The following is a 27,928-nucleotide window of genomic DNA, read 5'->3' as shown; positions in this document are numbered from 1 at the left end:
ATAAATGAGTTTGTGAATGCAAGTAATTGATTTTACCAGCTGGCAGACCCACTCTGTGGTGTAAACATTGTCTCAAGGTGAAATTGTCACATTGAGTAATGTAGATATGACACCTCTAGCCCTATGTAAAAATTGCAAAAACGAGGGTTTGAATATGACGATAACCCCCTCCTGTTTGGTATATATTTCTCCGAAGTACAGGCAAAGGCAGAGGGACTGTGGCTAACCAAGTTCGTAGATGACTGTACATTGGGTGCAATAATTGACTCTCCTGCTGACACAGACATCCTGCAAAAGGTTCTCACAGAGGCAAACACCTGGTGTCAAAGTCACGGCCTCAAGATAAATGCCAAAAAATGCATAGTAATCCCATTTGGGAAAAACAAAGTACCTACAAACTACCACATAGATGGGAATCCACTAAGTACAGAAGAAGTAATAAGGGACCTGGGTACCCAAGTAGATAGCATACTCTCCTTTGATAACCACATAGCCAAAACGGTCAGGAAATCCTTCTATGTGGCACAGCTTATCACAAAGGGTTTCTCATCCAGATCCAAGGATGTGATTGTGCCCCTTTACTCCTCACTCATTAGGCCCATAATAGAGTACAATGCCCCATTTGGGATGTACCTCACTAGACACCTGCAACAACTAGAAAGACCACAGAAGTACCTCACTAAGAGGATTAAGGACCTTAAACAATTACCCTATGAAGCACGACTAAAAAAGCTCCAGCTCTTCTCAGTCGCTTACCGTCTGCTCAGAGGTGACCTATGCCTGACCTATAGGGCCATGTCAAACCCTGAACTAATGGACATGCTTCACCTCAAAAAAAATGAGATCCCTCAGAACCACTCGTTCTAGCGACTTGAACCTATGTACAACAATAAACAGGACATGCTGGAGGGATAGATTCCTGTCCCAGCGACTCCCCTCACTCTGGAATAGAATCCCAATCCATATTCGACAGAGCTCCTCTATGACCCTCTTCAAGAGAAATCTTGATGAGTGGATGGGTAATCGTAAATTCTACCCTGGGATCACTTCAGGAGCCCTGTTGACAGAGGCCCAGGTTACTAATCTAATGGGGAGGCGAAAGCCATCACTCTGTGGCTAGACTTATAAATGCCCATGGGCAGATAGCCTAGTACTTACCTATGAACCTATGAACAATGTGATGCAACTTTACATACTGAAACTATGCCTAGACAAATACGTATGTATTCAAGTACTGTACACCACAACCAAAAAGCAAAAGGTAAACTTAAACAGACTTGCCTTTCATGACTTTTTGAGGTTTTTCAATGTTACTTTTTTGAAGATTAATATCATATATGTGTAAGTTTATGTATATAAACACTTCATCGTTTTCTAAGGATAATGTTCCATACAGGAATATCATTAGCAATGCAAACTTTCTTATGACTTAAAATCATTTAGGTTTGTTGAAGTATTACACAAATGTCATCAACAGTTCTTTGTAAATGGTGATAAAGATGCATGTTGTAAATCAATACCCCATATTTCCTTCAGTGATAAAGTTCTTTCTCAGAAATTTGTTCGAGCGCTCAATGCACATTTTTATAGGGTTATGTGCTGGGTTTAAATATATGCCTACATATTGTGTGCTGGTTGCCAAATTTCTTAGTCCTCTGCCTACATGTTCACAGCAAGACAATCGTATTGTGCAGATATAGATGCTTACATCAGAATTAAGTTGTGAAATTTCATAAATTATTCTAAAACAAGTATGTATTCCAGAAAGGAAGAAACATTATAGGGACATAAACTGTAATGGCTTATTGCACTTAAGTACATGTGCCTGATTTTTCATCTTTATAAAATCCTAGTACTGAAATAGAAGAAATAAGCTATGTGTTAAAAGCTGGTGAGTCATTTTTTTTTTCTTTATAACAATTCAGTAGTAAGTTAGGTTCCCGGATTCGATTCTCGGTTGGGGTGCCTTCTGTGCAGAGTCTGTATATCCTCCCTCTGTTCATGTGGGTTTCCTCTCGATGTTCTGGATTCCTCCTACATTCCAGATACATGCAGTAGGTGGATTGGACACTTTAAATTGGCCATAAGTGTGAGTGTTCATGTAAGTGTGTGGTGTGGAAGAAATACCAATGCACGGCTAGGGACCTGGCGGTATAAATCTTGGCCTTAGATGCTTGCCACCCATGTGAAAAATGGGGAAAAGGGTCTGTGGATGGCCGGATGGTTTTCAGTACTAAGGTAAAAGAAATAAGTTATCTGGTAATAGAGCAAACTGTACTTATCTTGGTCCTGATTTCTTTTTATATATTTAAATAATTTGCTTTTACTAAATTCATGCTGCCTGCATTGTGCAGGAAGTACCACAAAATAAAAATGGAGGTGCTAGCATGTAAACTTATTATTTTATTTTCTTCTATTTTAGATGCGGTAACAGAACGTCAGTTATCATCCCAAAGTGGTCTGGACCATTCAGATGTTGTATTTCGATTGTTTCATTTAAATGATGCCGAGGAGACTTGTGAGGTCCGACCATCCCTGGCAGAGACCTTTGAAAAATGCAACTTTAATTCTTCCCTTCCAGTTGTGATGTTAGTCCATGGGTGGTCGGTAGGAACTTAAAACCAATATGGTTCTCTTTTCTTACAAAACTAATGACTTGTAACTTGTAAAGTGGTTGAGAAGACATAAAAGATGCATGCAGTATTCTGCTTATAAAATAACAAGCGATATCTGCACAATTCACATTGCCGTTAGCCCTTCTAGCGAGTAGTAGCTATGTGCTGCAGTACTTTTTAAACGTCATCAAAATGAAGTAACTACTTAGGAAAGTGATAGCAGCATTAATTCTGTGCAGGGTGCTGTGTGAAATAGCCTAGTAATTTCAAAAACAATTGCAGACTGCTGGTGACAGTAGACAGTGCAGGCTTCTATCTCACTTTTTTTCTAATTAGACTAATGTGTTGATGACTTTGAATACAACTTTTTATTTACTTCTTTCTATCTTTACAGCTTTGTGCATGGAATGCAAAGTTCAGGGTTAAAACACATGATTTGGCAATGTCTTATATATGCCCATTCACCTTCACCAAAGATGAACATGGTAGCCTGAAGTATCCTGAATCATGAACTGCCGCTTCTAATATCAGCATTAATGTAACATTAGTTAAGGGTGATGACTCTCCAATTTAAGACAACGTCATCTGTCAGCAGAGGGAATGACACAGTACTCTAGCAAATCTCAAAACAGCAGATATTCTCTGCCACCATAGCAGTATATGAGACAACACTGACCATAACCTCCACAACATACGGTGTATGATGGCAGGCATCATGCCTCTGCCTTGTACTGGTGGCAGTGAAAGCTTTTCCTTTGACTTATTTGTCAGGGATCGTAGACCCATTTGTCTCCCCTATATGTCAGAGTTCACAGCAACCTGGTTACCTCCTCCCAATTTCAAGCAAATAGAAACCCTATCTGTGTTCCCCTTCCTTTCTGTTCACAATTAGTACCCTTGCCAGCATCCTTTCATTCCAGCAGTTGAGTCCTCAATCACCTCCCCACACACCCTGCCTGTGAACAGTCAGTGTCTACTGCACTATCCCCTCTACTTGTGTTCCTGATAGACACCTTCCCTGTCTCTCAGTGATTGCTTTATGTAGCCTTCCTCCAGTGTCCTGTCAGAAATCAATGCAGGCTTCTGCTCTGAAACCCTCCTGAAGCAATTTGTGCAGCCTGTCTGACCTCACATATCCCTCAGATATGTGCTATGTTCCTTTGTATGACAGTGACCCATTTGGCCTCCCCTACCCCAAACATGAGTGTAGCACTGGATTCCTACTCTATGTAGCTTATCAGATATCCAGTTTGCACTATCATTATGGTAACTGCTGTGCACTACTTCTAAAAGAGCTTCTTACTGATTTCTTCAAAATAAACAATTATAAATAAATATGCATTACTGTCCTCTATATCCCTCCTGGTGACAATACAGCTATACTGGAAGACATCCTACATTGGATAGCCATAACATTTTCAAAAGAAAAGCTACTTCTTGGTGATGTGATTGTCAATCGGTTGGACATAAACTCTATCTCCCCTACATCTAGCATGAACTTGTATGGTTTCATACAACTAATTAATAGCCCCACAAATTATAGCAAGACATAAAATTCTCTATTAGACTGGATCTAGTATCAGACCCTTGCAAATATTCCACCACAAGTACAATGTTAGACTCTCGCAATGATCATCTCTCAGTCTATATGACTAGACATCTCACACATCCAGTTAAACAGCATATTTACAAAACAACACATAACCTTTCCAAGCTGTCCCAGAAATGTTCATTACTACATTGTCATCTATTAACTGAAACTTCATGAAAATCCTTGCACTAGACAATGCTATACACAACTTTTCTAAATATCCTAAACAGCCTTGCACCTCCTAGAAGGAAGAGACTGAAAACAAATAATGTATTTTGGCTATCCAAAAGGAGTAGCAGGCTAATGCAGGATAGAGAAAAAGCATGGAAGGAATGGCAAAAATATAAAACAGCTCAATATCGTGAAAACTTCCTATTGCTTCATAATTGTACTAAAAAGAAAATAAATGAAGACAAAAAACAGTACTATAATAGCTTTCAAAAAATACTAAACACAACCCTAAAAAATGTTGGACAGCCACTAAAGAAATCTTAGATCCTTGCCAAAATTTCAACCCAAACCCCTTTCCCCATAACTCACCTCTCAAAAATGCAAAACAGTTCAACTCTTATTTTATAGATAGTATAGCATCTCTAACCAAGGATTCCTCAACAGCTAATCCTAACCCTGCCCAGCAGCCACATATCACCACATCCACTTTCACAGCAGCCACATATCACCACATCCACTTTCACAGCAGCCACATATCACCACAGCCACTTTCACAGCAGCCACATATCACCACATCCACTTTCACAGCAGCCACATATCACCAAATCTACTTTCACAGCAGACACATATCACCAAATCCACTTTCACCTTCAAACCTGTATCCACATCCTGTATAAAACTACTCTTAAACTTAAACCATGCTCTTCCTCAGATGATGACCTTCCAAGCGAGTACCTAAAAATAGCAGCCAATAGCATTGCTTATCCTGTCGCAATTCTTATAAATAGGTCAGTCCAGGAATCCCACATTACCTTTGTCCGGAAAAAGTCACACATTATCCCTCTGTATAAAGGAGGAAATTCAACAGACATGAATAACTTTAGACCTACAGCAATCTTATCTCTCCTCATGCCAAAATACTTAAAAAATGTATTCAAAAACAATTGCTAGGCTATCTCCTGCTGGAAGAACTCTTAACACCTACACAACATGGCTTCCATCCTTCACAACATGGCTTCCATCCTTACCATAGTACTAGCACTGTCCATCTCACCTATATAGATACTGTCAATAAAACTACAAATAATGGCAAACTGGTCTCTTCCTTATTTCTATACTTGTCTAAAGCCTTCAACACAGTTTGACACAGCAAACTTATTCTTCAAATGTCTTCACGAGTCTCTTTCAGCCCACCCTTCTATGGTTCAAAAGCTACCTGTCCAATAGGTGTCAGTCATTAAAATGTCTCTCTCTCTCTCTCTCTCTCTCTCTCTCTCTCCTTACCTCCCAGTCACCACCGGTGCAACACAAAGCTCTATCCTCCTTGGTTCTCTCCTCTTTAACATTGTCACCAACACCCCCTATACTTCCGCACAACAGGTCACCCTAATACAATACACGGATGACTTCACTCTCGTTTGCACATGTGACGTCATACACCTCTAAAAAATGACTCAGGAAGCTTTAGCAGGCACTGAAGCATGGCTAAGTAACTCGCAACTCATGTTCAACTCAAAAAAGATCAAACTACTGCTTTTTCCCCTAAATCCCTCTCATATGAAAAAACTAAATTTAAAGTCTTCTGTCTTGATAATACAACCATCAAACTCACTTCTCATAGCAAACTATTAGGGGTAATAGTGGGTGACAGTTTTGTATTCAACATGCATATATAAAATTGCATAAGAAAAACTCATCACAAACTAGGGATGCTTTGCAAAGCCAAAAACTCTCTGACTGATGCAACTAAAACTACACTTACCACTACTTATCTCCTCATGACTATTCATTATGTGATCCCATTCTTCCTAACCTCCAGGCTTCACAAAAATTAAAACTTGAACAATGCTATAACAAAGGTATTAAATTTGCAGCACATACCCCTTTCAGAGCCCACCACTGTATAGCACTGAAAAGCCTAAATTAGTTAGAACTGCCACATCAGCTAATATATACACAACTTCCTACCACCTATAAAACTATCCAGCATCCATCTGCCTGTCCAGCATTAAAAAAACATTCAACACAACTATGATGTTCATCGTGTTTCACTGTTGCAGTCATGACTGTAGGGTTCTCCCCTGCCGGCAGGCGGCCCTCGGTCGGCCAGAACCCCAAAGTCTGGGTCCGGCGTCGGCTGTTCAACCATGCTCCCTGATGTCAGAGCGCCAGGAGTATAAAGCTGACAGCCGATGCCATCTTCTCCAGTCTTTCTTGCCGTGTGGTGATAGCAGTTCGCAAGTGCCGGTCGGCTGACTCCTGATGAATTTTACTGATATACTTCGGTCCGAAGACTTTCTTCTCCACTCAAAGCTAAGTACCCGTTAGAAACTTTTTTCTTGCTCCACTCCGATGTCAGAAAAAGTTAATAATTGTATTTCATGTGGGAAGCAAATATCTCATAAGGATTTTCATTCTTACTGTATTCCTTGCTTGGGCCCTGACCACGACGTAGCTAGTTGTCAGTTTTGTGCTAGATTCAATCAACGTACAATTAAGCGAAGGTACGATTTTGCTTTTCATTACTTTGATAGGCACTTTAACTACAAAATGTCATCGAATACAGTCCTGGCTACCGGAGTTCACAAACGCCGCAAGGATAAAGACAGGCCTCCGAGGTCCAAATCTGATGATAGCGCACAAGCGGAGCCAGCTTCAGGTTCGGCCGTCGTCAGTGAGGCGCTTTTGCAGCCCCTGTCGTCGGCCATTTCAGAACCGACGGCCGAAACGGACTCTCATGAGGAGCCAACCAGGCCTTTAAATATTTCTGTTGCAGGACCTTCGGACAATGCTCCTTCAGATGGGTCCGGAGTCGCTGTGCAGGTACCGGCTTCCGAAGGGGTTTTCAGGCCGACTCAGCTACTAATAAAGGCAAAGCAAAAGACAAAGGCAAAGACTCCTTCAAAATCAAAGACTTCAACACAGGCCTCTTCTGAGCCAGCTCCCAAGTCACAGAAACAGTTACTCAAGGTGGCAGAGGATTTAATTACTATGATTAGGGGTTCTCATCCCCCTCCAGACAAAAGGCCAAGGCAGGATGTTTCTTATGATTCCTCTGATCAGGCTTCTGTTTCCTCAGTTTCTTCTTCTGATCAGGAATATTCTTTCCCTCCTTATGAGGATTCTGATGCTGAAGAATCCATTCCTTCTGCTTCTCCCCCCTGAGGATTTCTCTTTTGGGGAAACTTTGCATGAAATGAGGGAACATTTCCACTGGGAAGGACAGGAGTTTTCGGAATCCAAGAAAAGACTGAGGGAATTTCTTCTTCTTCCCCAACATAGACCCTTGGCTATTCCTCCTGTTTTGGATATTGTGGATGATGCCTTTTCAGAGGCTAACTTAACTCCTGACTCTTTTCCTCCTGCTCCTGTTAAGCCTGATAAATATCACAGGGTTCCTGATTCCCATCAGTTTTTAAACAAGAACCCTTCTGCTGACCCTGAAACCATTTCTCAGGGTCCTAAGGGAGTTAAGGCCGCTTCTGCCAAAAATCCCATTCCTACAGAAAAGGATTCTCGATCTTTAGAAAGATGGGGCAAAAAGGTGTACACTTCTGCTACTTTGTCCATTAGGGCTTTAAACTGTCAGTTTCATATGTTTAAATACCAGCAATTTCTATTGTCTGTCTTAAAACAAAAGCTTAATTCCATTTCTGCCTGTGCAGATGATAAGGAATTGCATGACTTATTGCACGCCACTGAACAAGTAGCGAAGCATGGTTTACACTGTGGATTTGATGCCTTGGAGGCTTCTTGTAGGGCTGCGGCCTCTGGCAGAGTCATTAGAAGGCATGCATGGCTAAAGGAACAAAATTTACCTGATCAAGTAAAGGCTAAATTATTGGATGCTCCTGTTCAGCATAATGTTTTGTTTGGATCTAAAGCTGAAGAGGTTATTAAAAAGATGGAGGATAAGGCGAAATCCATGCAAACAGTTAAAGACTTCTTACAAGTACAGCCTCCTAGATTTAGCAGGAATTGGCCTTCAAAAAATTGGTCCTTTCCCACTTCTGACAGGTCTCAGAGGGGTAGATATAGACGTTCCAGAGGGAGGCCTCAATCTCAAGCTGCTTATAGACCAAGACAGTGGACTGCTTCCACCCCTAGGGGAGGAGAGGACAGGTCACAATCTCAAAGGAAACAAACTCAATGTCTCCCTCTGTTGGGCTACAGGAACTTCTTGCCTGGAAGCCCCTCTCGGAGGAAAACTCTCTCTTTTTTATCAAAATTGGACTCAAATAACCCAAGACAAATGGGTTTTGGATGTGGTTTTAAGAGGTTACAAATTCCATTTTCATACCTTGCCAAGGCCAAGCAGTTGGCCAGACCTTCCAAAACATCAATGGATGGAGGCCTTAAACCAGGTGGAAGCTCTTTTGGCTAAGAATGCCATAGAACTGGTTCCTCTTTCAGAGATGGGAAAAGGTTTTTATTCAAGGCTTTTTCTAGTCCCAAGGAAGCAGAACTCATGGAGACCCATTCTGGATCTGTCGGTTTTGAACACCTTTCTAGAGATTCCAAAGTTCAAGATGCTTACTCTACAGCAGCTACTTCCAATGCTGTCCAAAAATGCATGGATGGTGACTTTGGATTTAAAGGAGGCATATTTACACATTCCCATCAGGCAGGATCGCAGAAAATACCTCAGGTTCAAAGCCGGATCGAGGCACTTTCAATTCTCTGCGCTGCCCTTTGGGTTATCTACTGCACCCAGGGTTTTTACCAAATGCCTGGCTCCAGTAGTAGCTTACTGCAGACTCAAGGGAATTCAAATTTACCCTTATCTGGATAATTGTCTAATTCAGGCAGACAGCAAGGATGTCTTACTCCAGCATCTAGAATTTGTACAGAACCTCCTCAAGTTCCTGGGATTCTCTGTAAACATAAAAAAGTCAAATTTGACACCATCACAACAGATAACTTTTCTTGGAGCACTTCTAAACACCACAACCCAGATGGCATTTCTGACATCCGAAAAACAGTTACAGCTGGCTTCAACTTTCAGAACCTTGGCAACTTTAACTCATCTATCTGCAAGGAAATTCCTGCAGGCATTGGGTTACATGGCCTCCTGCATCCTTCTCGTACCATATGCAAGACTACACATGAGGAAAATACAGTGGTACCTAAAAAGTGTATGGTCTCAGCATTGCCACAGTTTAGACATACTGATCTCCGTCCTTCCTTGTGATGTTAGTCCATGGGTGGTCGGTAGGAACTTAAAACCAATATGGTTCTCTTTTCTTACAAAACTAATGACTTGTAACTTGTAAAGTGGTTGAGAAGACATAAAAGATGCATGCAGTATTCTGCTTATAAAATAACAAGCAATATCTGCACAATTCACATTGCCCTGGGGTAAACTTACGATCTCCCATCCACTCATCAAGATTTCTCTTGAAGAGAGTCAGTGAGGGGCTCTGCCTAATACAAACTGGGATCCTGTTCCAAAGCATGGGAAGCCTTTGGGTTATGAATCTATCCCTCCAGCATGTCCTATTCATACTTATGCCGAGGTTTAATTCTTTAGCTCTCGTGGTCCTGATGGATTTGGATTTTTTGAGGTGGAGCATGTCCATCAGATCCTGGTTGGACATGGCCTTGTACGTCAGGCAGAGATCACCTCTGAGCAGGCGGTATGCTACTGAATAGAGCTGAAGTTTCTTTAGTCTGGCAGAATAAGACATATGTTGGAGACCCTTGATCCTTTTGGTGAGGTACTTTTGTGGTCTCTCCAGCTGTTGCAAGTGCCGGGTGAGGTACATACCAAATGGGGCATTGTACTCAATCATGGGTCTGATGAGGGAGGAATATAGGGGTACAATGACATCCTTGGATCTGGATGTGAAACCCTTCATGATGAGGTGTGCAAGGTAGAATGTTTTTCTAACCACTTTGGCAACGTGGGTGTCAAATGAGATGTCGCTGTCTACTTGGGTCCCTAGGTCTCTGATTACTTTTTCCGTACTCAGTGGGTTGCTGTCTATGTGATAATCTGTGGGTACTTTGTTTTTTCCAAAAGGGATGACTATACATTTTTTGGCATTTAGTTTAAAGCCGTGACTACGGCACCAGTTGTCCGTTTCAGTGAGGCCTTTTTGTAGGATGTGTGTATCTGCTGGTGTATCGACTATGGCACCTAGTTTGCAGTCATCTGCGAATTTTGTCAGCCACAGCCCTCCCATGTTTGCTTTAACATCTGAGAAATAAATGCCAAACAAGAGGGGTCCCAGGAAAGATCCCTGTGGGACACCACTTGTGACTGGCTTTGAGTCAGACATTGCTCCATTGATTTTAACTTTATGGGTTCTGTCCTTTAGCCAGTTTGCAACCCATCTAGTGACATAAGGGTTTACTTTTAAGCTGTTTAGCTTATCTATGATACCTGAGTGGGGTATTGTGTCGAAGGCCTTAGCCAAGTCCAGGTATGCTGTATGGACTGCTTTGCCCTCATCAATGGCTCTAGTGACTGTTTCGAAAAAGTCAACCAGGTTTAAAAGGCAGGATCTGCCCTTTACAAAGCCGAACTGGGTGGGGTCAAGCATCTGTAGGTTCCCTATGTCTCTGTTTATGAGTTCCATAATGATTCTTTCCATAGCTTTGCAGACCAGGCTAGTCAAGCTTATGGGGCGGTAGTTTCCAGGGTCTGAAGAGGCACCCCCTTTGTGGAGTGGGACCACTGTTGCTGTACGCCAGTGTTCAGGTACATATCCCGAAGTAAGGCTAAGGTTAAATAGCATTTTTATGTGTGGGTTTAGCTCCTCTTGGAGTTCACGTAGCATGCACCCCGGGATACCGTCAGGTCCCATTGATGCTGTGTTTTTTGCTTTGTTTAGGGTGGCTCTCACTTGGACATCTGAGATGGCAGGGAGATTACATTCAGCTGGGATAAGTATTTCTTCTTTTGGGGGTGAAGGAGGCGAGAAATTTGCACTGAATCTGTCAGCCAGTATGTTAGCAATATCTGTGGGTTCAGTGTATTTTTTGTTGTTGTGAACCAACTCTGAGCATATCTGAGGGTTTCCGCCCAGGTTTCTAACATAGCTGAAGAAGGCTTTGTGGTTATCTTTAGTGTCCTTAGCGATTTTTCTCTCAAAGTTTGCCTTGGATGTTTTTATGAGAGAATGTAGTTTTCTGCTAATGATGATCAGAGATGTCTTCCCTTCGTGGGATTTCGCTCTGACGTGCAGTAGCTTCCTTCTTTTGTTATACAATTTGTTTATGGCTGAGGTCCACCAGACAGGATGCTTACTTTTGGTGGAGAGGGACTTGGATTTGTTTGGGATTGCATGATCCATGCATTCTTGGAGATGTCCATAGAAAGCATTTGTGAAGGATTCGGCATTGTGGGATGTGGTATCCATTGGCACAGTGGGCTTAAAGGATACCATCTCAGACTTAAGAAGAGTGAAGTCTGCTTTTGAGAAGTTTTTCACTGTGGTCTTTTGTGCTGGGGGTGGAGGTGGGATATGTATATCCAGGGTGATTAGTTTGTGGTCAGATCTCACTAGTGAGGGGTAGACTTCCGGTGTGGAGCATTTTGTCCCCATGTTTGTGATGATCAGGTCTAGTGTATTATCTCCCCTAGTGGGAGAGGTGACTAGTTGTTCCAGTGCATTTGAATTTATGAATTCCAGGAACCTTTGGGCTAGGGTATTAGGGCTAGAATAATGTACCCAATCTATGTTTGGGTAGTTGAAGTCTCCCAGTATGATGGTATTTTGTGATACATTCATATCCTCCAATGTCTTCAGGAAGGCTGAGTGGGGTTCTTGAGATTGGGAGGGTGGTTTGTAACATGCTGCCAGTTGTATAGAAGTTTTGCCTATGGTTAGTTGCACCTGTATGGTCTCTGATGCTTCATGCGTTGCTACTAACCTGGAGGTGTGGGTGTCCTTTATGAATATGGACACTCCTCCTTTGTGGTTCGCCCGGTTTTGGGGCCGAAAAGCATGATACGAGGTATAGCCTGGTAGCGCTGGGGTGCTCTCAGGAGCCTTGAACCAGGTTTCAGTTACTGCACAGACGTCGATGTACTCCATGCTGAGGAGTGCATCAAGTGCCTGCATCTTGAGGTTTAGACTTCTGGAGTTGAGCAGCATTACCCTTAGTTTTTTTCCATTTTTGTTTTCTAAGGAGGTGGGTTTGTCTTTTGAGCCTTGCCTAAAAAAGGCACTATGGGGGTGGCAAGAGCCTTAGCCAATATCCGGAAGCCCAGTGGTGACAGGTGTAAGCCATCCCTTGCGAAGCAGCGTGGCTTGTCCAACATATCATCCCAGGCAGACAGACATTGGATCCCCTTAGAATGACACCAGTACTTGAGCCAATTGTTAAAGCTGATCATCTTGTCTTTGTATTGTGGTATCATTCTTGGTGGGGGCAAGATGCTGCTCAGGGTCAGGGTCATACCAGCCTGGGCTACATAATTGGAGAGCTCCTCTATGTCTCTTTTCATGTAGCCCAGGGAGGTACGTCTCAGGTCATTCACACCAGCATGGACAATGATGGAGTCATATTTGTACTTGTTTTGGAGTGACCTGAGTGCGTGTGTTATGTGGCGGATCCTAGCTCCCGATAGACAGCTCACAGTCACCTTCTCCTTGTTCAGCCTGGTCAGTGGGACATCAGTGTGTCTGACTATGGAGTCACCTATTACTAGTGTATCAGGCAAGGTGTTTGGCCTTAAGGGCTGCGATTGGTCGACACACTGATTTATTGAAGTATGTGTTGCATGTGTTTTGTTTTGAGGTGGTGGATTTTTGGATGTCTGCTTTGGGAGCCTCTGTTGTTTTGGTAAGTTTTTTATTAGAGCCTCCGAGTAAGTCTTTGTGTTTTTATGTGTTTGGTTTGCAGTTGTGGTGGGTCTATGTGGGACTGGGATTGTTGTGTGTGTGGTTGTCATCTCCTCCTGTCTGGTCATACCAGCCGTGAGTTGAGAGAGTTCAGCCTCCAGTTTGGCTATATAGTTGCATCTCTCACATGTATTTGTGTTTGTTGGGAGGAGGAGAGGGTTGTCTGTGTACATGAGACAATTGTAGCATTGTCTCAAGATGCCCAGATTGACCAGCTGAACTGGAGACGACGCCAGTAATCTACCACTCGACATGCTAGAACAGTATAAGGGAGTGGTATACCTTTAAGGGAAGTGGGTATTCACAGGGATGGTAAGTAGATGTAGTGCTTTACTTAGTATGAGAGTGCTTACTTAGTTGAGAAGTATTGAGAACAAGTGCTAGGCTTATAATACAGTGAGTAGTCTGGTTTTACAAAGAGTAGAGCTTCCTTAAGGGAAAATTTGAAGAACAGACTTGGCGGAGCCAGAAAAAGTTTAACCTTGTTTAACCGGCACTGCGCTATGCACATGACTGCGCAAAGCCGTGCAAATGCGGATTTTAAACAGTGAACTATAAAAGAGCTGGAAATGGTCCCAAACAACCAATTACTACAGCTTCTTGTGCTGAGGTCACTTCCCCCAAGGACAGGTAGGCTGCTCAAGGCTCCCCACTCCCACTGGTGAGCAAAGAAACTTCCTTCTATCCAAGTAAGGTAATGGACAACACAGGAACTACACCACAGCCCAGAATACAGCAATGCCTGTAAACTGGTCTAAACTAGTCGAGGAAGGCGGGAAAACAAGGATTATTTTTTGTTTTTTCTAGTAGAAACACACAGAAAATGCAGAAACAGTGATAAATAAGTTACACAGGCTAGCACACTTTAGTGGGCAGCCTCCACAGTTAAATTAAACAAACAAACAAGCAAACTTTCGATCAAATTCGACTAAATGTAACTTTAAGTGCAGATTTTAAAATAATGCAGCAATCAGTTAAAAAACAGTGCAGAATAGTTCAAGGTAAGCTACAGAAGCTATTTTAAGTGAAAAAAAAGCAAAGATACTTAAATCCAGAAGGTAGTCGCTTTTCTGAGTTCCCTGCTGCTAGGACCACTCTGTAAACCCACGTGGAGCTTGTCTGAGCAGTATAGCCAGAAAAAAATGCCCAGAGGCGGATTTTAAACAGTGAACTACAAAAGAGCTGGAAATGGTCCCAAACAACCAATTACTACAGCTACTACTACTACTACAGCTAGAGCATGTGCTCTAAACAAAGGGAAGCCCTTCCATCTGCCTCCTGCCTCTCAGATTCTAACCACGGACGCCATGGATTATGCTTGGGGAGCCCATTTTCAGGGCAATTGTTTACAGGGCCTTTGGACAAAGGATCAGAAGCACCTGCATATCAATTTAAAGGAAATGTTAGCCGTTCAGAAAGCTCTACTGGCCTTCAGGAATTTTTTACAACCAGGACAACTGTTGATACGGACAGACAACACCACAGTTATGTGGTACATAAACAAACAAGGGGGATCTCATTCCTACCCCCTTTGCAGACTAGCCATGGATTTATGGAACACAGCTCTAGCTTGCAATCTGGATCTTCAAGCTCGGATTCTACCAGGGAAACAGAACTTCCTGGCAGACAGTCTGAGCAGAAACCTTTCGGATCCACATGAGTGGATGCTGGACACCAAAATTTTCAGGATGATAACAGCAGTCTGGGGATGTCCTCACATAGACCTGTTTGCATCCCATCTCAATCATCAACTACAGACTTTTTGCACCAGGAGTTTCCACAGAGAAGCTTGGAAAGTGGACGCCCTGTCATTCAGTTGGAGGAACCTCTCGGGATATGCCTTTCCGCCTCTCCCTCTTCTTCCACGGGTTTTATTGAAGATAAAACAGGACAAGCCCAAATTGATAATCTTGCTGGCCCCAAATTGGCCTTGACAGTTTTGGTATCCAACTCTAAAAAACCTATGCCTGGAGTCCCCTTGGGTTTTACCTCAGTCTCCGAACCTTCTGTCCCAGCATCAGGGTCAGGTTCTACACTCTCATCTCAGAACTCTCAGTCTGGTGGCCTGGTTACTCCAGGGCCTTTGATTTCTTCTTTACTGCCCAAGCAGGTTATGGATGTCATTTTAGAAGCCAGAAGTCCTAGCACTAGAAAATCTTATGCAGGAAAATGGAAAAGATTTTGTTCCTGGATGCAGGCTCAGGATTCTGATCCTCTTCTTCCCAACATTACTTTAATTTTACTTTACTTGACTGATCTCTTACATAAGGGTCTCTCTTTCTCTTCCATTAAGATACATGCCTCTGCTATTTCTGCTCATTATAATACAGACCCTCCCATCTTTTCCCACCAGCTCATGCAACAGTTTCTCAGAGGAGCTAAGAACTTAAGACCTCCTAGATCTCCTCCTATACCTGCTTGGGATCTCAACTATGTTTTGGAAAAACTAACCTTGCCTCCTTTTGAGCCTGCTGCCTCTTCTGGCATCAAGTTTTTAACTTGGAAGACAGCCATCCTGTTAGCCCTAGCCTCTGCCAGGAGAGTTTCAGAGTTACAAGCTCTTATGGCTGTGGAGCCTTATATTATTTTTCATCAAGACAGGGTATCTTTGAGGACTAATCCTACCTTCATGCCTAAGGTGGTTTCCAAAGTGGCTTTAAATCAAACTATACACTTGCCAACCTTTTTCCCCACTCCTCAAAATAAAGGGGAAAGGATCTTACATTCCTTGGATGTACACAGACAGCTATGTTTTTACCTGAACAGAACCAAGGACATCAGGAAATCAGAACAATTGTTTGTTTCTTATGCTTCAAGTTCCCAAGGTAGAGCCATTTCAAAACAGACCATTTCTAAATGGATTGCTCATGGAATCAGTTTTTGTTATTCTCACCATGGAAAGCAAATCCCAGGGAGTATACAGACTCATTCCACCAGAGCTGCTGCCACTTCTGCGGCCTTCCTCAGGGGAGTTCCTACCAAGGACATTTTGGAAGCTGCAACTTGGAGTTCAGTGCATACATTTTCTAAGCACTACAATCTACCTCTCTACTCTAAGTCTAGGACTGGCTTTGCCTCTGCAGTCTTGCAGGGCCTTTTAGCCACCCCTTCCTCTTTATGACCACCTCCCTTTCTTTCAGCTTTGGGATTCTACCCTACAGTCATGACTGCAACAGTGAAACACTATGAACATAGTACAGTTGTGTACACCTACCATAAATGTAGATGTTCGAGTGTCTTCACTGTTGCAGTCTGGGTTTCCCTCCCTCCTGTCCCCTCTTATTTTTGCTTTTGTGTATTTCCTTTTTTCACCATTCTTCTGAGGTGTATTTCCGAAGTTTATGGGACCTTTTTCATTTTGGGACTCCTGACATCTGGGGCAAGAAAAACTGGAGAAGATGGCATTGGCTGTCAGCTTTATACTCCTGGCACTCTGACGTCAGGGAGCATGGTTGAACAGCCGACGCCGGACCCAGACTTTGGGATTCTGGCCGACCGAGGGCTGCCTGCCAGCAGGGGAGAACCTTACAGTCATGACTGCAACAGTGAAGACACTCGAACATCTACATTTATGGTAGGTGTACACAACTGTACTTTCCCAGTTGGTCATTGCAATCCAGTGACCAAAAACTCCTGTCTGTCTATAAACCTAGCAAATCTGCTGGGTACTGTCTGTACTCGTACAAGGTTGCTAAGGCCTAGAACTCCTTACCTGTATCCATCAGGTTTATACCCTCTGTCCCGTCTTTAAAAAAACACTCTGAAAGACTTCCTAACTAAAATCTGGCTCTGTTCTTGCTCAAAACCAGGATAACCTATATCCTTAATGTGAACAAGTGCCTTTTCATTCCTTATACCTCCTTTCTCTCCCTTCTTCACTTACTTCCTTACTGCTATCTAATTCTCTTCTCTGATTTTCTCTCTAAATATACCATAAGCCTGTTTTTCCTTCACTTCATATTGCAATTCCTATTTGTATTACATATACCTTGTATCAATTTTTAACCAATGTTTTTATATTATAGAATGTGCTGTCTAAGAATAAAAAAGAGGGGACCCAACACTGGAAGAACACCCTCCCCTGCTTGAACAAACAAATAAGATAACTTGTAAAATGTTCTAAGGGCACCTCAAAAAAATTAAGCTAAGGATAACCATAAGGTATTCTTCAACTATATCCATAACCTAAAAGGTAGGACCCAGACGTGTGCTGAACTAGCTGTGGATGGCATCACACACACTGATCCTGAGAAAATAGCTAACCTATTAGCTGACAGATTTGGTGAAAATTTCACCCCCTTGTACCCTCCAAACAATCCACAAAATATTCCCTCTACATCTCCCCCACCTTGCATCTCCAAAGAGCAAGTCATTAATGCTCTCTCCAAGGCCAAAAACACAGCCTCTATGGGACCGGATGGCATCCCAGGTTACATTTTAAATGGTCTAAAACATGAGTTAGCAACTCCATTAGGTACTCTCTTCAACCACAGCCTTAGTACTGGTTTTGTCCCTGCTGAATGGAAATCAGCGACAATCATCCACCTTCATAGAGGGGCTACAGCAACAGACCTTGGGAACTACAGACCCATAAGCTTTACCAGCCTTATCTGTAAGGCCATGGAACAAGTCATCATGGACCTTATAATACAGGTGATCTCCATACCCTTGATCTGACACAGTTTGGATTTGTCAAAGGCAGGTCATGCCTGTTAAACCTGGTGGACTTCTTCAAAAATGTCACTAGAACCATAAATGAAGGCAAATCTGTGCATACAGCCTACCTTGACTAGCCAAGACCTTCGACACAATCCCACATTCAGGCATCATTGATAAACTCTCCAAGTTTAATATCAACTCTTATGTCATCAGATGGGTTGCCAACTGGCTCATAGACAGATCACAGTTGGTCAGAGTTGGGGACTTCACCTCAACCAGCAGACCTGTGAACAGTGGGGTGCCACAGGGGTAAGTGCTGCACCCCCTATTGTTTGGAATATACTTCTCAGAAGTGAAGGCCAAAACAGAGGGGCTGTGGCTGACTAAGTTTTCTGATGGCTATAAATTAGGTGTGTAGATCAAAGTATAACATGTGTGTGTGCTATGTCTTTAAGAAGCATGCGAGGCTGTGTGTACATGTATAAATTCCAGACAAGTGCAATCCCTAGTGACATTTCGTAGAAGCAGCCAGAGAGTAAGCATGTATGATCGCAGTAGTTTGTATACAAGTTACTTAAGTCATAGTCAATAAGCCTCTATAGTGATGTGTTTGTATAGAATAAAGCTGCTTGAACAGAACCCATGAAGACTCATTTATTTGTGTACCAACACAAAAGTGACATGGTGTCAGAACCAGGATGGAAAAAAGAAAATTTGGAGCCATGAGATGTAAAGATGACAGCTAAGGTAAAACTGAGAGAAAACAGTACAAACACAACCAGAAAGAATCAAAGGTAATGAGAAATAATACAAATGATTTACTCGATGTGACAGAGGCAAGAAAAGGCATTGCAAAGGCACAAACCACATTATCAGGCAAGTTGACAGTACAAAAAAAGTTTGTTAACTAAAAGAAAATGTTTAAGATAAAAGTATTTGACAAGATGATTACCTTTAGAGTACAAAACGAGCATGTTTGCATAACTACGACTTTGCATTGTATCAAGGGTGTAATTAAAGTTATTTGAAGTATCTCAAAGTGGTAAAAGTGCTTACAGAAGTGTGCTTATAACTGTGCATGTATTGCAGAGTCCACTGTGTGCAAAATGCAACTATTTCATGTAATCTAGTCAAAGCATATCTATTTGAAGAAAAGTTCTTGTGCTGGGTGTGTCCGTTCGTGAAGTGCCGCCATTACAGAGTGCAAAGGTCAATAAAGCATTGTGAAGCTCAAGAAGCTTATTTCTCAAAGTCCAGTTATTTGAAAGTACCAGAAGATTGTTCATTCATATGATTCCAATAAGCTTGAAAAGACAAACTGGATAAGAATGCACCCAGAGGCAATGAATCCAAAGAAAAACGTTTCCCTCCTAAATTACATCAACCAATCAAACACATTACTCAGGTTTTTCATTTAAACTTGGTGCTTGTTTTGTATGAGTTTGTCTGAGGAAGTCTGGTGAATCAACCAGACAAATAGCACTTTACATTGCCTTTTGTGCTGTTTGGAGTTTATTAAAACTTTCTTTGGATTAATCACCTCTGGGTGCGTTCTTATCCAGTTTGTGTTGTCGCTGTTTCTGCTTTGTTCATTAAGCTTGAAAAGAAAAAGTATAAGTTCAGAGCAAAAAAAAAAAACATTGAGCAAATTGTGTTTATGCCAATTACTTATCCACATGTGTGTGTGTGTGTGTGTGTGTGTGTGTGTGTGTGTGTGTGTGTGTGTGTGTGTGTGTGTGTGTATTCGTGCTTATTTGCAATACCCTTCACTGCTGTATGTTAATATGGCAGACGGATTTCGAAAACCTCAACCACTTGTGTTTGATCAGAATATTACAGAGAACTGGAGAATATTTGAACAAGAGTATGATATTTTCATACAAGCAGCTCATGCAGATAAGAAGGCACACACCAAGGCATTCATTTTGTTAAATTTATCAGGATCTGAAGCCATAGAAAGAAAGCGTTCATTTGTGTGAGCACCAGCAGTGTATGAAGGTGAAGGTGCAGACCACCATATTGTCGTACAAGCTAAATCAAGTGAAGACACTGAGTGCTTGAAGCGCAAGTTTAGAGAAATGTGCAACCCCCAGATAAATGTTACATTAGAGAAGCATTTGTTTTACAAAAAAAATCAGAAACCAGGGGAAACATTTGCAGCTTATGTAACTGACTTGAGAAACAGAGCTAAAACGTGTTGGTTTGGTGATTTGCAAGATGAGCTGATAAAGGACATAGTTGTGTGTGTGGTATTAACAGTGCTGCAGTGAGAAAGATTTTACTTCATGACAGTGATTTGACATTAAGCAAAGCAAGAGAGATTTGTCAGATACATGAGGTGACAGAAAGACATACGAATATGCTTGCGGGTGACAAAAACATGGTTTCAGTAAGCCCCAGAGCAAACGTATATAGAATGCAACAGGTGGCAGAAAGAAACAGACATAAGCAAGGTGCGGCCACAGAGTTCACAAAGAAGACACAAAGCTTTCCAGAAAGTTTCAGAAAAATGCAAGCTCCACCGCCAGCTCTGTGCAACACAAATGTGTGTCAGCAAAACCTAAATCTAGCTTTATTGTTAACTGTCGCAATTGTGGTGCAAATCACGATACTAAAAGAGAGAAGTGTTTAGCATATGGTCAGTAATGCCACAAGTGTAAAAAATGGAACCATTACCAAAAATGTTGCAAATCAAGTAAGCCTCAATCAGTTATAAAGAAAGGTCGCGCAAAGAAGCAAGTTGATCAAGTAGAGCCAAAACAGTCAGCTTTCTATGTGGATGGTGTATCAATACTTGTGGAAAGAGTTGATACAGTAAACGTATTAACAAGAAGTGAAGTATTTTGTACAGTCCGAATCAATGGAAAATCCATAGAACTCAAAGTAACCACTGGGTCAAAGTGTATTGTTATATCAGCAGACACATTTGCAAAAGTGACAACCAACGAGCAACACAATGTAACCAGCAGTGCAAGACTTGTTGCGTATGGAGGTGAAGAAATTCAAACCGAAGGTTCAGTAATACTTTCATGTTATTTGGCTGAGAACTGTTACAACTTATTGTTCTGCACAGTCTGATGACCAGTGCAGTCTTTATTAGGTTTCAAAGATAGTTTGAGAATGAATCTGTTTTCTTTTGCTAAAGAAGTTCATCATGTGAGTTCAGTTCCAATTTCCAGCTTTTCTAAAGCCATTTTCTCAGAGTATGCTAATGTTTTCGATGATAAATTGGGCAAACCTCCAGTTGTGTATTCCATGAAGTTAGATCCAGAGATCACTCCAGTAGTCAGACCAGCAAGAAGAGTTCCAATAGCAATGCAAAATAAAGTTAAATCTCAGTTGGATAAAATGGTGCAGCAAGGTGTGATCTGTCCAGTCACAGAACCAACTGAATGGGTGTCTATGGTAGCTGCTCAAAAGAAAGGCTCAGACGAAATCAGAATATGCATTAATCCTAGAGATTTGAAAAAAAGCACTAGAAAGACCATATCATCAATGCATACAGTTGAAGAAGTCACAGCTCTAATACTGAATACCACTATATTTTCTGTTTTGGATGCAAAGAGTTCATTTTGGCAAGTGATGCTTGATCATAGATCCTCACTTCTAACTACTTTTGGCACTCCGTTTGGCAGATACAGATTCCTAAGGATGCCATTTGGAATAAATTCTGCAAGTGAACTTTTTCAGCATGCAAAGGAACATTTTTTTTCATGTTATCCTTGTGCCATAATAGTATACGATCTGTTAGTTGGAGGCAATGGCTAAGCAGAGCTTGACAGAAACCTCAAGAATGTTCTAGACAGCACACACATGAAGTAAATTTGAAGCTCAGTCCTCTAAAGTGTAAATTCAGACTTCCAGAATTTATGTATGTAGGTCATTTGTTTACAAGTACAGGCTTAAGACCTGACCCGACCAACCAAACAGCTATCTTAGAGATGTCAGCACCAGATAATGTGTAAAGTTTACAGTGTTTTCTGGGTATGGTCAACTATTTAGGCAAATTTATACCAGACTTTAGTGAGTTGTCAGCACCTTTGAGAGAGCTAACATGCAAAAATATTGTATGGTCATGGATGGAAAATCACCAAAAAGCATTTGAAGACCATAAGCAGAAAATTGCCACCCACCCCCCTATGTTACTATACTATGATGTGAATAAACCAGTTGTTCTTTCCAGTGATGTTTCAAAATGTGATCTAGGCACAGTTATTCTTCAAGAGGGAAGACCAGTAGCCTATGCTTCTAGGACACTAACTCAAACTGAGATGCATTTTGTTCAAATTGAGAAAGAGCTTTTGGCGATAGTTTTAGCATGTTCATAGTATCAGGATTATATTTGTGGTCATGCTATTCAGATTGAAAGTAATCATCAGCCTCTAGTTGCCATTTTAAAGAAGCCTATGCATTCTGCTCCAGTGAGATTACAAAGAATGATGCTCAAATGGCAAAAGTACAATTTCAAAATGGTCTGCACTAAAGGTAAATTGCTCTATCTGGCTGATACCTTATCCAGATCACCAAGAAGTACAACAGAACAGCTTGATGCTGAAAGTTTTGACTTTGATGTAATGTCAGTGCGTAATTTTTCCACCACTAGACTTGATGAGTTAAAAGATCACACTATGGCTGATCCAGTTTCACAAAAGCTTAATCACTACATCAGTGTTGGATGGCCGTCAAAGCAATCTAGTGTATCACCTGAAGTGCAATCCATACAGAGATGAATTGTTGATGGAAGATGGCATAGGTTCATAGGTTGGTACTAGGCTATCAGCCCTAGGGCCTATACAAGCCTAGCCATAACAATTCCCTGGCTATTTCTTCCCACACTATTTACTTCCCTGGACCCCTATCTAGCAGGGCAACTGACATGATCCCTGGGGTGAATTTCCTTTCTCCCATCCAATTGTCAAGGTTCCTTTTGAAGAGGGCCAAAGAGGCACTCTGCTTGACATGTATGGACAATTTATTCCAGAGTCTGGGGAGTCTCTGGGTCAGGAACCTATCCCTCCAGCATGTTTTGTTTATTGTGATGACAAGGTTTAGATCCCTGGAGCATGTGGCTCTGAGGGATTGGGATTTCTTTAAGTGTAGCATGTCCAACAGCTCTGGGTTTGACATGGCCTTGTATGTTAAGCAGAGATCGCCTCTGAGTAGACGATATGCGACAGAGTATAGCTGGAGTTTTTTAAGGTGGTCAGTGTAGGGCATCTGCTTTAGGCCTGTGATTCTTTTAGTGAGGTATTTCTGCGGCCTTTCCAGTTGTTGCAGATGTCTTGAGAGGTACATACCAAACGGGGAGTTGTATTCTATAATGGGTCTAATGAGGGATGAGTACAGTGGGACAATGACCTCCTTTTTCTGGATGAAAAGCCCTTAGTGATGAGGTGTGTCACATAGAAGGATTTCCTGACTGTTGTGGTGATGTGGTTATCGAAGGTGAGACCACTGTCCACCTGTGTCCCTAAGTCTCTTATCACACTTTCAGTGTTTAGTGTACTGCCAACTGTATGGTAATTCATGGATACATGTTTTTTCCCAAAGGGGATAACTATACATTTCTTGGCATTGAGCTTGAGCCCATGGCTCTGGCATCAAGCATCTGTTTCTGTAAGGCCCTTTTGTAGAGTATCCACATCATTTGGGGATTCAATAATGGCTCCCAGTTTGCAGTCATCTCTGAACTTTGTTAGCCAGAGTCCCTTAGTGTTGGCCTGTACTTCAGAGAAGTAGATGCCAAACAAGAGCGGTCCCAAGACTGAACCCTGAGGTACTCCACTTGTCACTTGTCTGGAGCTGGATTTGGAGTCGGCTCCTTTTACAGTGTGGGTTCTATCAGTAAGCCAGTTAGCAACCCATTGGGTGATGTAGGGATTAATGCCCAGCTTAGTAAGTTTATGTATGATTTCAGAGTGGGGGATGGTGTCAAAGGCCTTGACAAGGTCTTTATAGGCTGTGTGGGCCACCTTACCCTTGTCCATGGCTCTGGAGACTGATTTGAAGAAGTCAATCAGGTTCAGGAGACAAGATCGGCCCTTCACGAACCCAAACTGGGTGGGGTCCAGTGTTTGAAAGTTGCCAGTGTCTTTGTTTATAAGTTCCATGATAATACGCTCCATGGCCTTGCAAATAAGGCTTGTCGGACTGATGAGACAGTAGTTTCCAGGATCCAAGGTGGAGAAGGGCAAGAGAATTAGTATTTTGGCCTTCATTATTGAAAGACATTGCTAGACTTCTTTTTTCTTGTTCAGTATGTAATAGTACCAGAGCACATTTGCAAAGAGAACCACTTCATCTAAGCCCAATACCTGAACTACCTTGGTCTACAGTAGCAACTGATATCTTTGAGTGGAACTACTTAGTTTTGGTAAACTCTTATTCAAATTGGTTTGATATTGATCTGCTACCACATTTAACCTCAACAGGTGTTATTACTAAGTTGAAACATCATTTCTCAGTTCATGGTAGTCCACACAAACTTTATTCTGACAATGGTACTCAATTTACTAGCAAGTTGTTTCAGACATTTGCAAAAGAATGGGATTTTGTACATGTTACTAGTAGTCCTGAATATCCTCAATCCAATGGCCTAGCTGAATGAGCTATAAAGAGTGCAAAGCAATTGCTTGACAGGTCAAAGTGTGACAATAACGTATTCTTGAATTTACCAAATCTCAGAAACATACCCCATGATGATATTCTTGGCCCACTTGCTCAAAGACTACTTTCCAGATAAACTCGAACTACACTACCTATTTCATCCAGATTGTTGCAGCCTAACTCTTAGAACACTAAAACCATCAAAGCTCAATTGTTTAAGAAGTGTAATATCCAGAAATATAGTTACAACAGATCAAGCAGATTACTTAGTTTGTTGAGGGAAGGAGAGATGGCACAAATTCAGACAACAAAAGATTTTGATCAAATAGGACAGATTACAGGCATCTGTGCCAAGCCGAGACCCTATTTGGTAAGCTCTGAGGGTGTAGAGTATAGGAGGAATCGCATACATTTACTTTCTGTACCCTAATCATCATAATTGCAATCACAGCATTGTATCAGTGATGCAAACCCTACATCAGAGAATGAGTCGGACATTGTTTCCACACCAGAATGTGTTCAAACATCTGATTCTGTTCCAGAAAGTGACTTGAGCATTCCACGGGTCAACCATTTTGCAGAAACTGCCCCAGTTGCTAAATCCATTTCTGAGATATGGATGAGTTTCTATGCCTAGTATGAAATACGCAGCAACACAGACTTGAGTGTATATATGTGTGTATATATATATATATATATATATATATATATATATATATATAGATATATAGATAGATACATATAGATATATATATATGTGTGTGTGTGTGTGTGTGTGTATACTTAGTATTGTATAATGCGTGTCTATAGATTATCTGTGATTTCTGCATGCTAAATATCTCACGACAAATTGCATGATCTATTTCTCAAAGAGGGAGGATGTAGATCAGAGCGTAACTTGTGTGTGCTATGTCTTTAAGAAGCATGCGAGGCTGTGCATGCACGTATAAATTCCAGACACGTGCAATCCCTAGTGCCATTTTGTAGAAGCAGCCAGAGACTTGAGCATGTGTGATCACAGTAGTTGATTGTATATAAGTTACTTAAGTCATAGCCAGTAAGCCTCTATAGTGATGTGTTTGTATAGAATAAAGCTGCTTGAACAGAACCCATGAAGACTGGTTTAATTGTGTACCAACACAAAAGCGATAAGGTGCAATCATTGAATCCCAAAATGATGTCAATACACTTTAAGAGGAACATGCACAAATCAATGATTGGTGCCAAGTCCATGGACTCAAACTCAATGCAAATAAATGCATTATCATCCCCTTCAGTAAAAATGATATCCCTGCAGACCATCCTATAAATAATAATAACCTAAGTAACAACTCATAGTGAGACACTTTGTAACGCAAGTTGACTGTAGCCTAAACTTTGACCACCATGTGTCTACTGTGGTGAGGAAGGCATTCTACATCACACACTTCATTAGTAAAGGCATTAACTCAAGAGTGAAAGAGGACATAACAACCCTGTGGTTGACCCTCATCAGGCCAATTATTGAGTACAATGCTATCTTTGGTATGTACCTTACCAGGTACCTGCAACCACTTGAGAGACCTCAGAGATTTCTAACCAAGAAAATTCAGGGTCTCCAGCACATGTCATACATTGATAGACTGAAGCCACTGTCACTGTAATCAGTAGCATACAGACTACTTAGAGGAGACTTGTGCCTGACCTACAGAGCAATCTCTAAATCAAACCCAATGGAAATGCTGTGAGCCCGCAAGTCAAATGGGGCAAAGGTCACCCACTCCGGGGACCTTAACCTGGTCTGCAACATAAATAGGACCTGCTGGAGAGACAGCTATGTCTCTCAGAAGTTGCCACTCCTCTGAAACTGGTTACCAGTTCACATCAAACAAAGCCCCTCTATTACCCTGTTTAACTCATTACATCCAAGTGACGCCTCCAGGTGCATCTGCAGTTACCTCCTACTGCTTCTCTAGGCATCAAATATTGCTTGTTCATATCTGCATGAATAATTCCAAAATCATGCCCTGTACAAGGTATCAGAATATTTTATCTTGAAGCATACATGATGACAAACACAGTTGTATTGATATTTGACCTATGTCAATGAGTATTTGGTAGAATTGTAAGGTAATAACTAAAGGCTCAAGCCACGCCCACTAGGAGTTAAAGGTACACAATCAAAAGGGCTGTACTGGAGGGAATGAGTTAAGTGTAGCCTGGATGACTGGAGGGGAAACCATAAATTCTTGCCGAGGATTTTGCCTATGACCATCCTAGATATTGGCAGTCATTGCTAACTAAGATCTCGAGCTTAGGCAAGATCCCTTATATTGGGGTTCTCTACTATTATACTGGGCACACACATCTAGGCTTATAAAGCCCTTCGGGTCAATAGCCCAGTAACCACCTATGAGCCTATATGTTTTTATTTTATTTTTGAAGATTGTAAAATTATTATTCTTAAAATGTTTTGTAATAATTTGGAGCTTTTCTCCCTGGGCCTCCAATGAAAATGGGTTTCTACCCAGTCAGACTTTCTCTGTAATCAAATGTTAATAAAATATAAATGTACAAAGTAAAGCCTTAATACGTAAGTGGAGACTGAGGCTGCTATGCAGTGACTCTTTCCTTACAAATGTCTACTTCAGAAAGGTGTTGACAGCTGGTTCACACATACCCCACTGCACTCACTTAGACGTGTAGATACAAAACACCAATCATTCTGTTTTACCCATGTGATTGCCAAAATACAGGGCCATATTCCAAAAGACTTCATTTCAGCGTAAGTCACTTACTCCGAGAACAAGTCTTGGAATCTGGCCTCACTGAGTAAGTTAATTTATAGATATGTCTGACACTGAAGTAAGTCACTTACACTAAAAACAGGTCTTTCAGAAACAGGGCAGACTCACACTGGAGTACATTTCTTACACTGAGAGCAAGTCTTTTCGAATTGAGCCCAATGATTGTACACTGAGAGACGATCTATGCCTGGTAACAAGGTATCCTTGGATCCAGTTCTTATTGCCCTTTTGCACATTCACAAAACAAACTACATCAGAACCACTAGATCCAAAGATTTACATTTTGCTTCTGACATAAATAAGACATGTTGGCAAGGCAGATATGTGTCTCAGAGGATCCCCATGCTCCAGAACAGGCTCCCCATACATGTGAAGCAGAGTCCATCCCTAACCCTATTTAAGCGTAACCTTGACCAATGGATGGGAAATCAGAATTTCACCCTGGGTCTGGGCCCCATGCCTATAATAAGCAGAGGCAGACAAGTAATGCCAAAACTAACAACCCCCCTCATATAACCTCTAAAAACTTCTTAACTAACATACCCCTCTTAATAAATTCCCATGTTACATAAGGACACAATTGAGTCGGAATGCAAACCAAGGCTTATAAAGGCCTTGGTGTTTGTTAGCCTTGTATATACCTATGAA

General features: G+C 41.6%; 1 protein-coding gene across 1 annotated transcript in view; it reads left to right on the top strand.

Annotated features, from left to right (window-relative positions):
* Positions 1-9,559: 9,559 nt before the first annotated feature.
* The window catches only part of LIPC (lipase C, hepatic type), a 222,332-nt gene continuing 203,963 nt past the window's right edge, over positions 9,560-27,928 (top strand). The window contains exon 1 of the mRNA XM_044078899.1: positions 9,560-9,588. Within this exon, the coding sequence (XP_043934834.1) occupies positions 9,568-9,588 (21 nt within the window). The 5' untranslated portion in view covers positions 9,560-9,567. The remainder of the gene's footprint in view (positions 9,589-27,928) is intronic.

The sequence above is a fragment of the Protopterus annectens genome, chromosome 7.part1, assembly GCF_019279795.1.
Source record: "Protopterus annectens isolate FY-2018-M chromosome 7.part1, PAN1.0, whole genome shotgun sequence".
Lineage (NCBI taxonomy): Eukaryota > Metazoa > Chordata > Ceratodontiformes > Protopteridae > Protopterus > Protopterus annectens.
The sequence above is the reverse complement of the archived record's forward strand: the minus strand, read 5'-3'. Positions and strand labels throughout refer to the sequence as shown.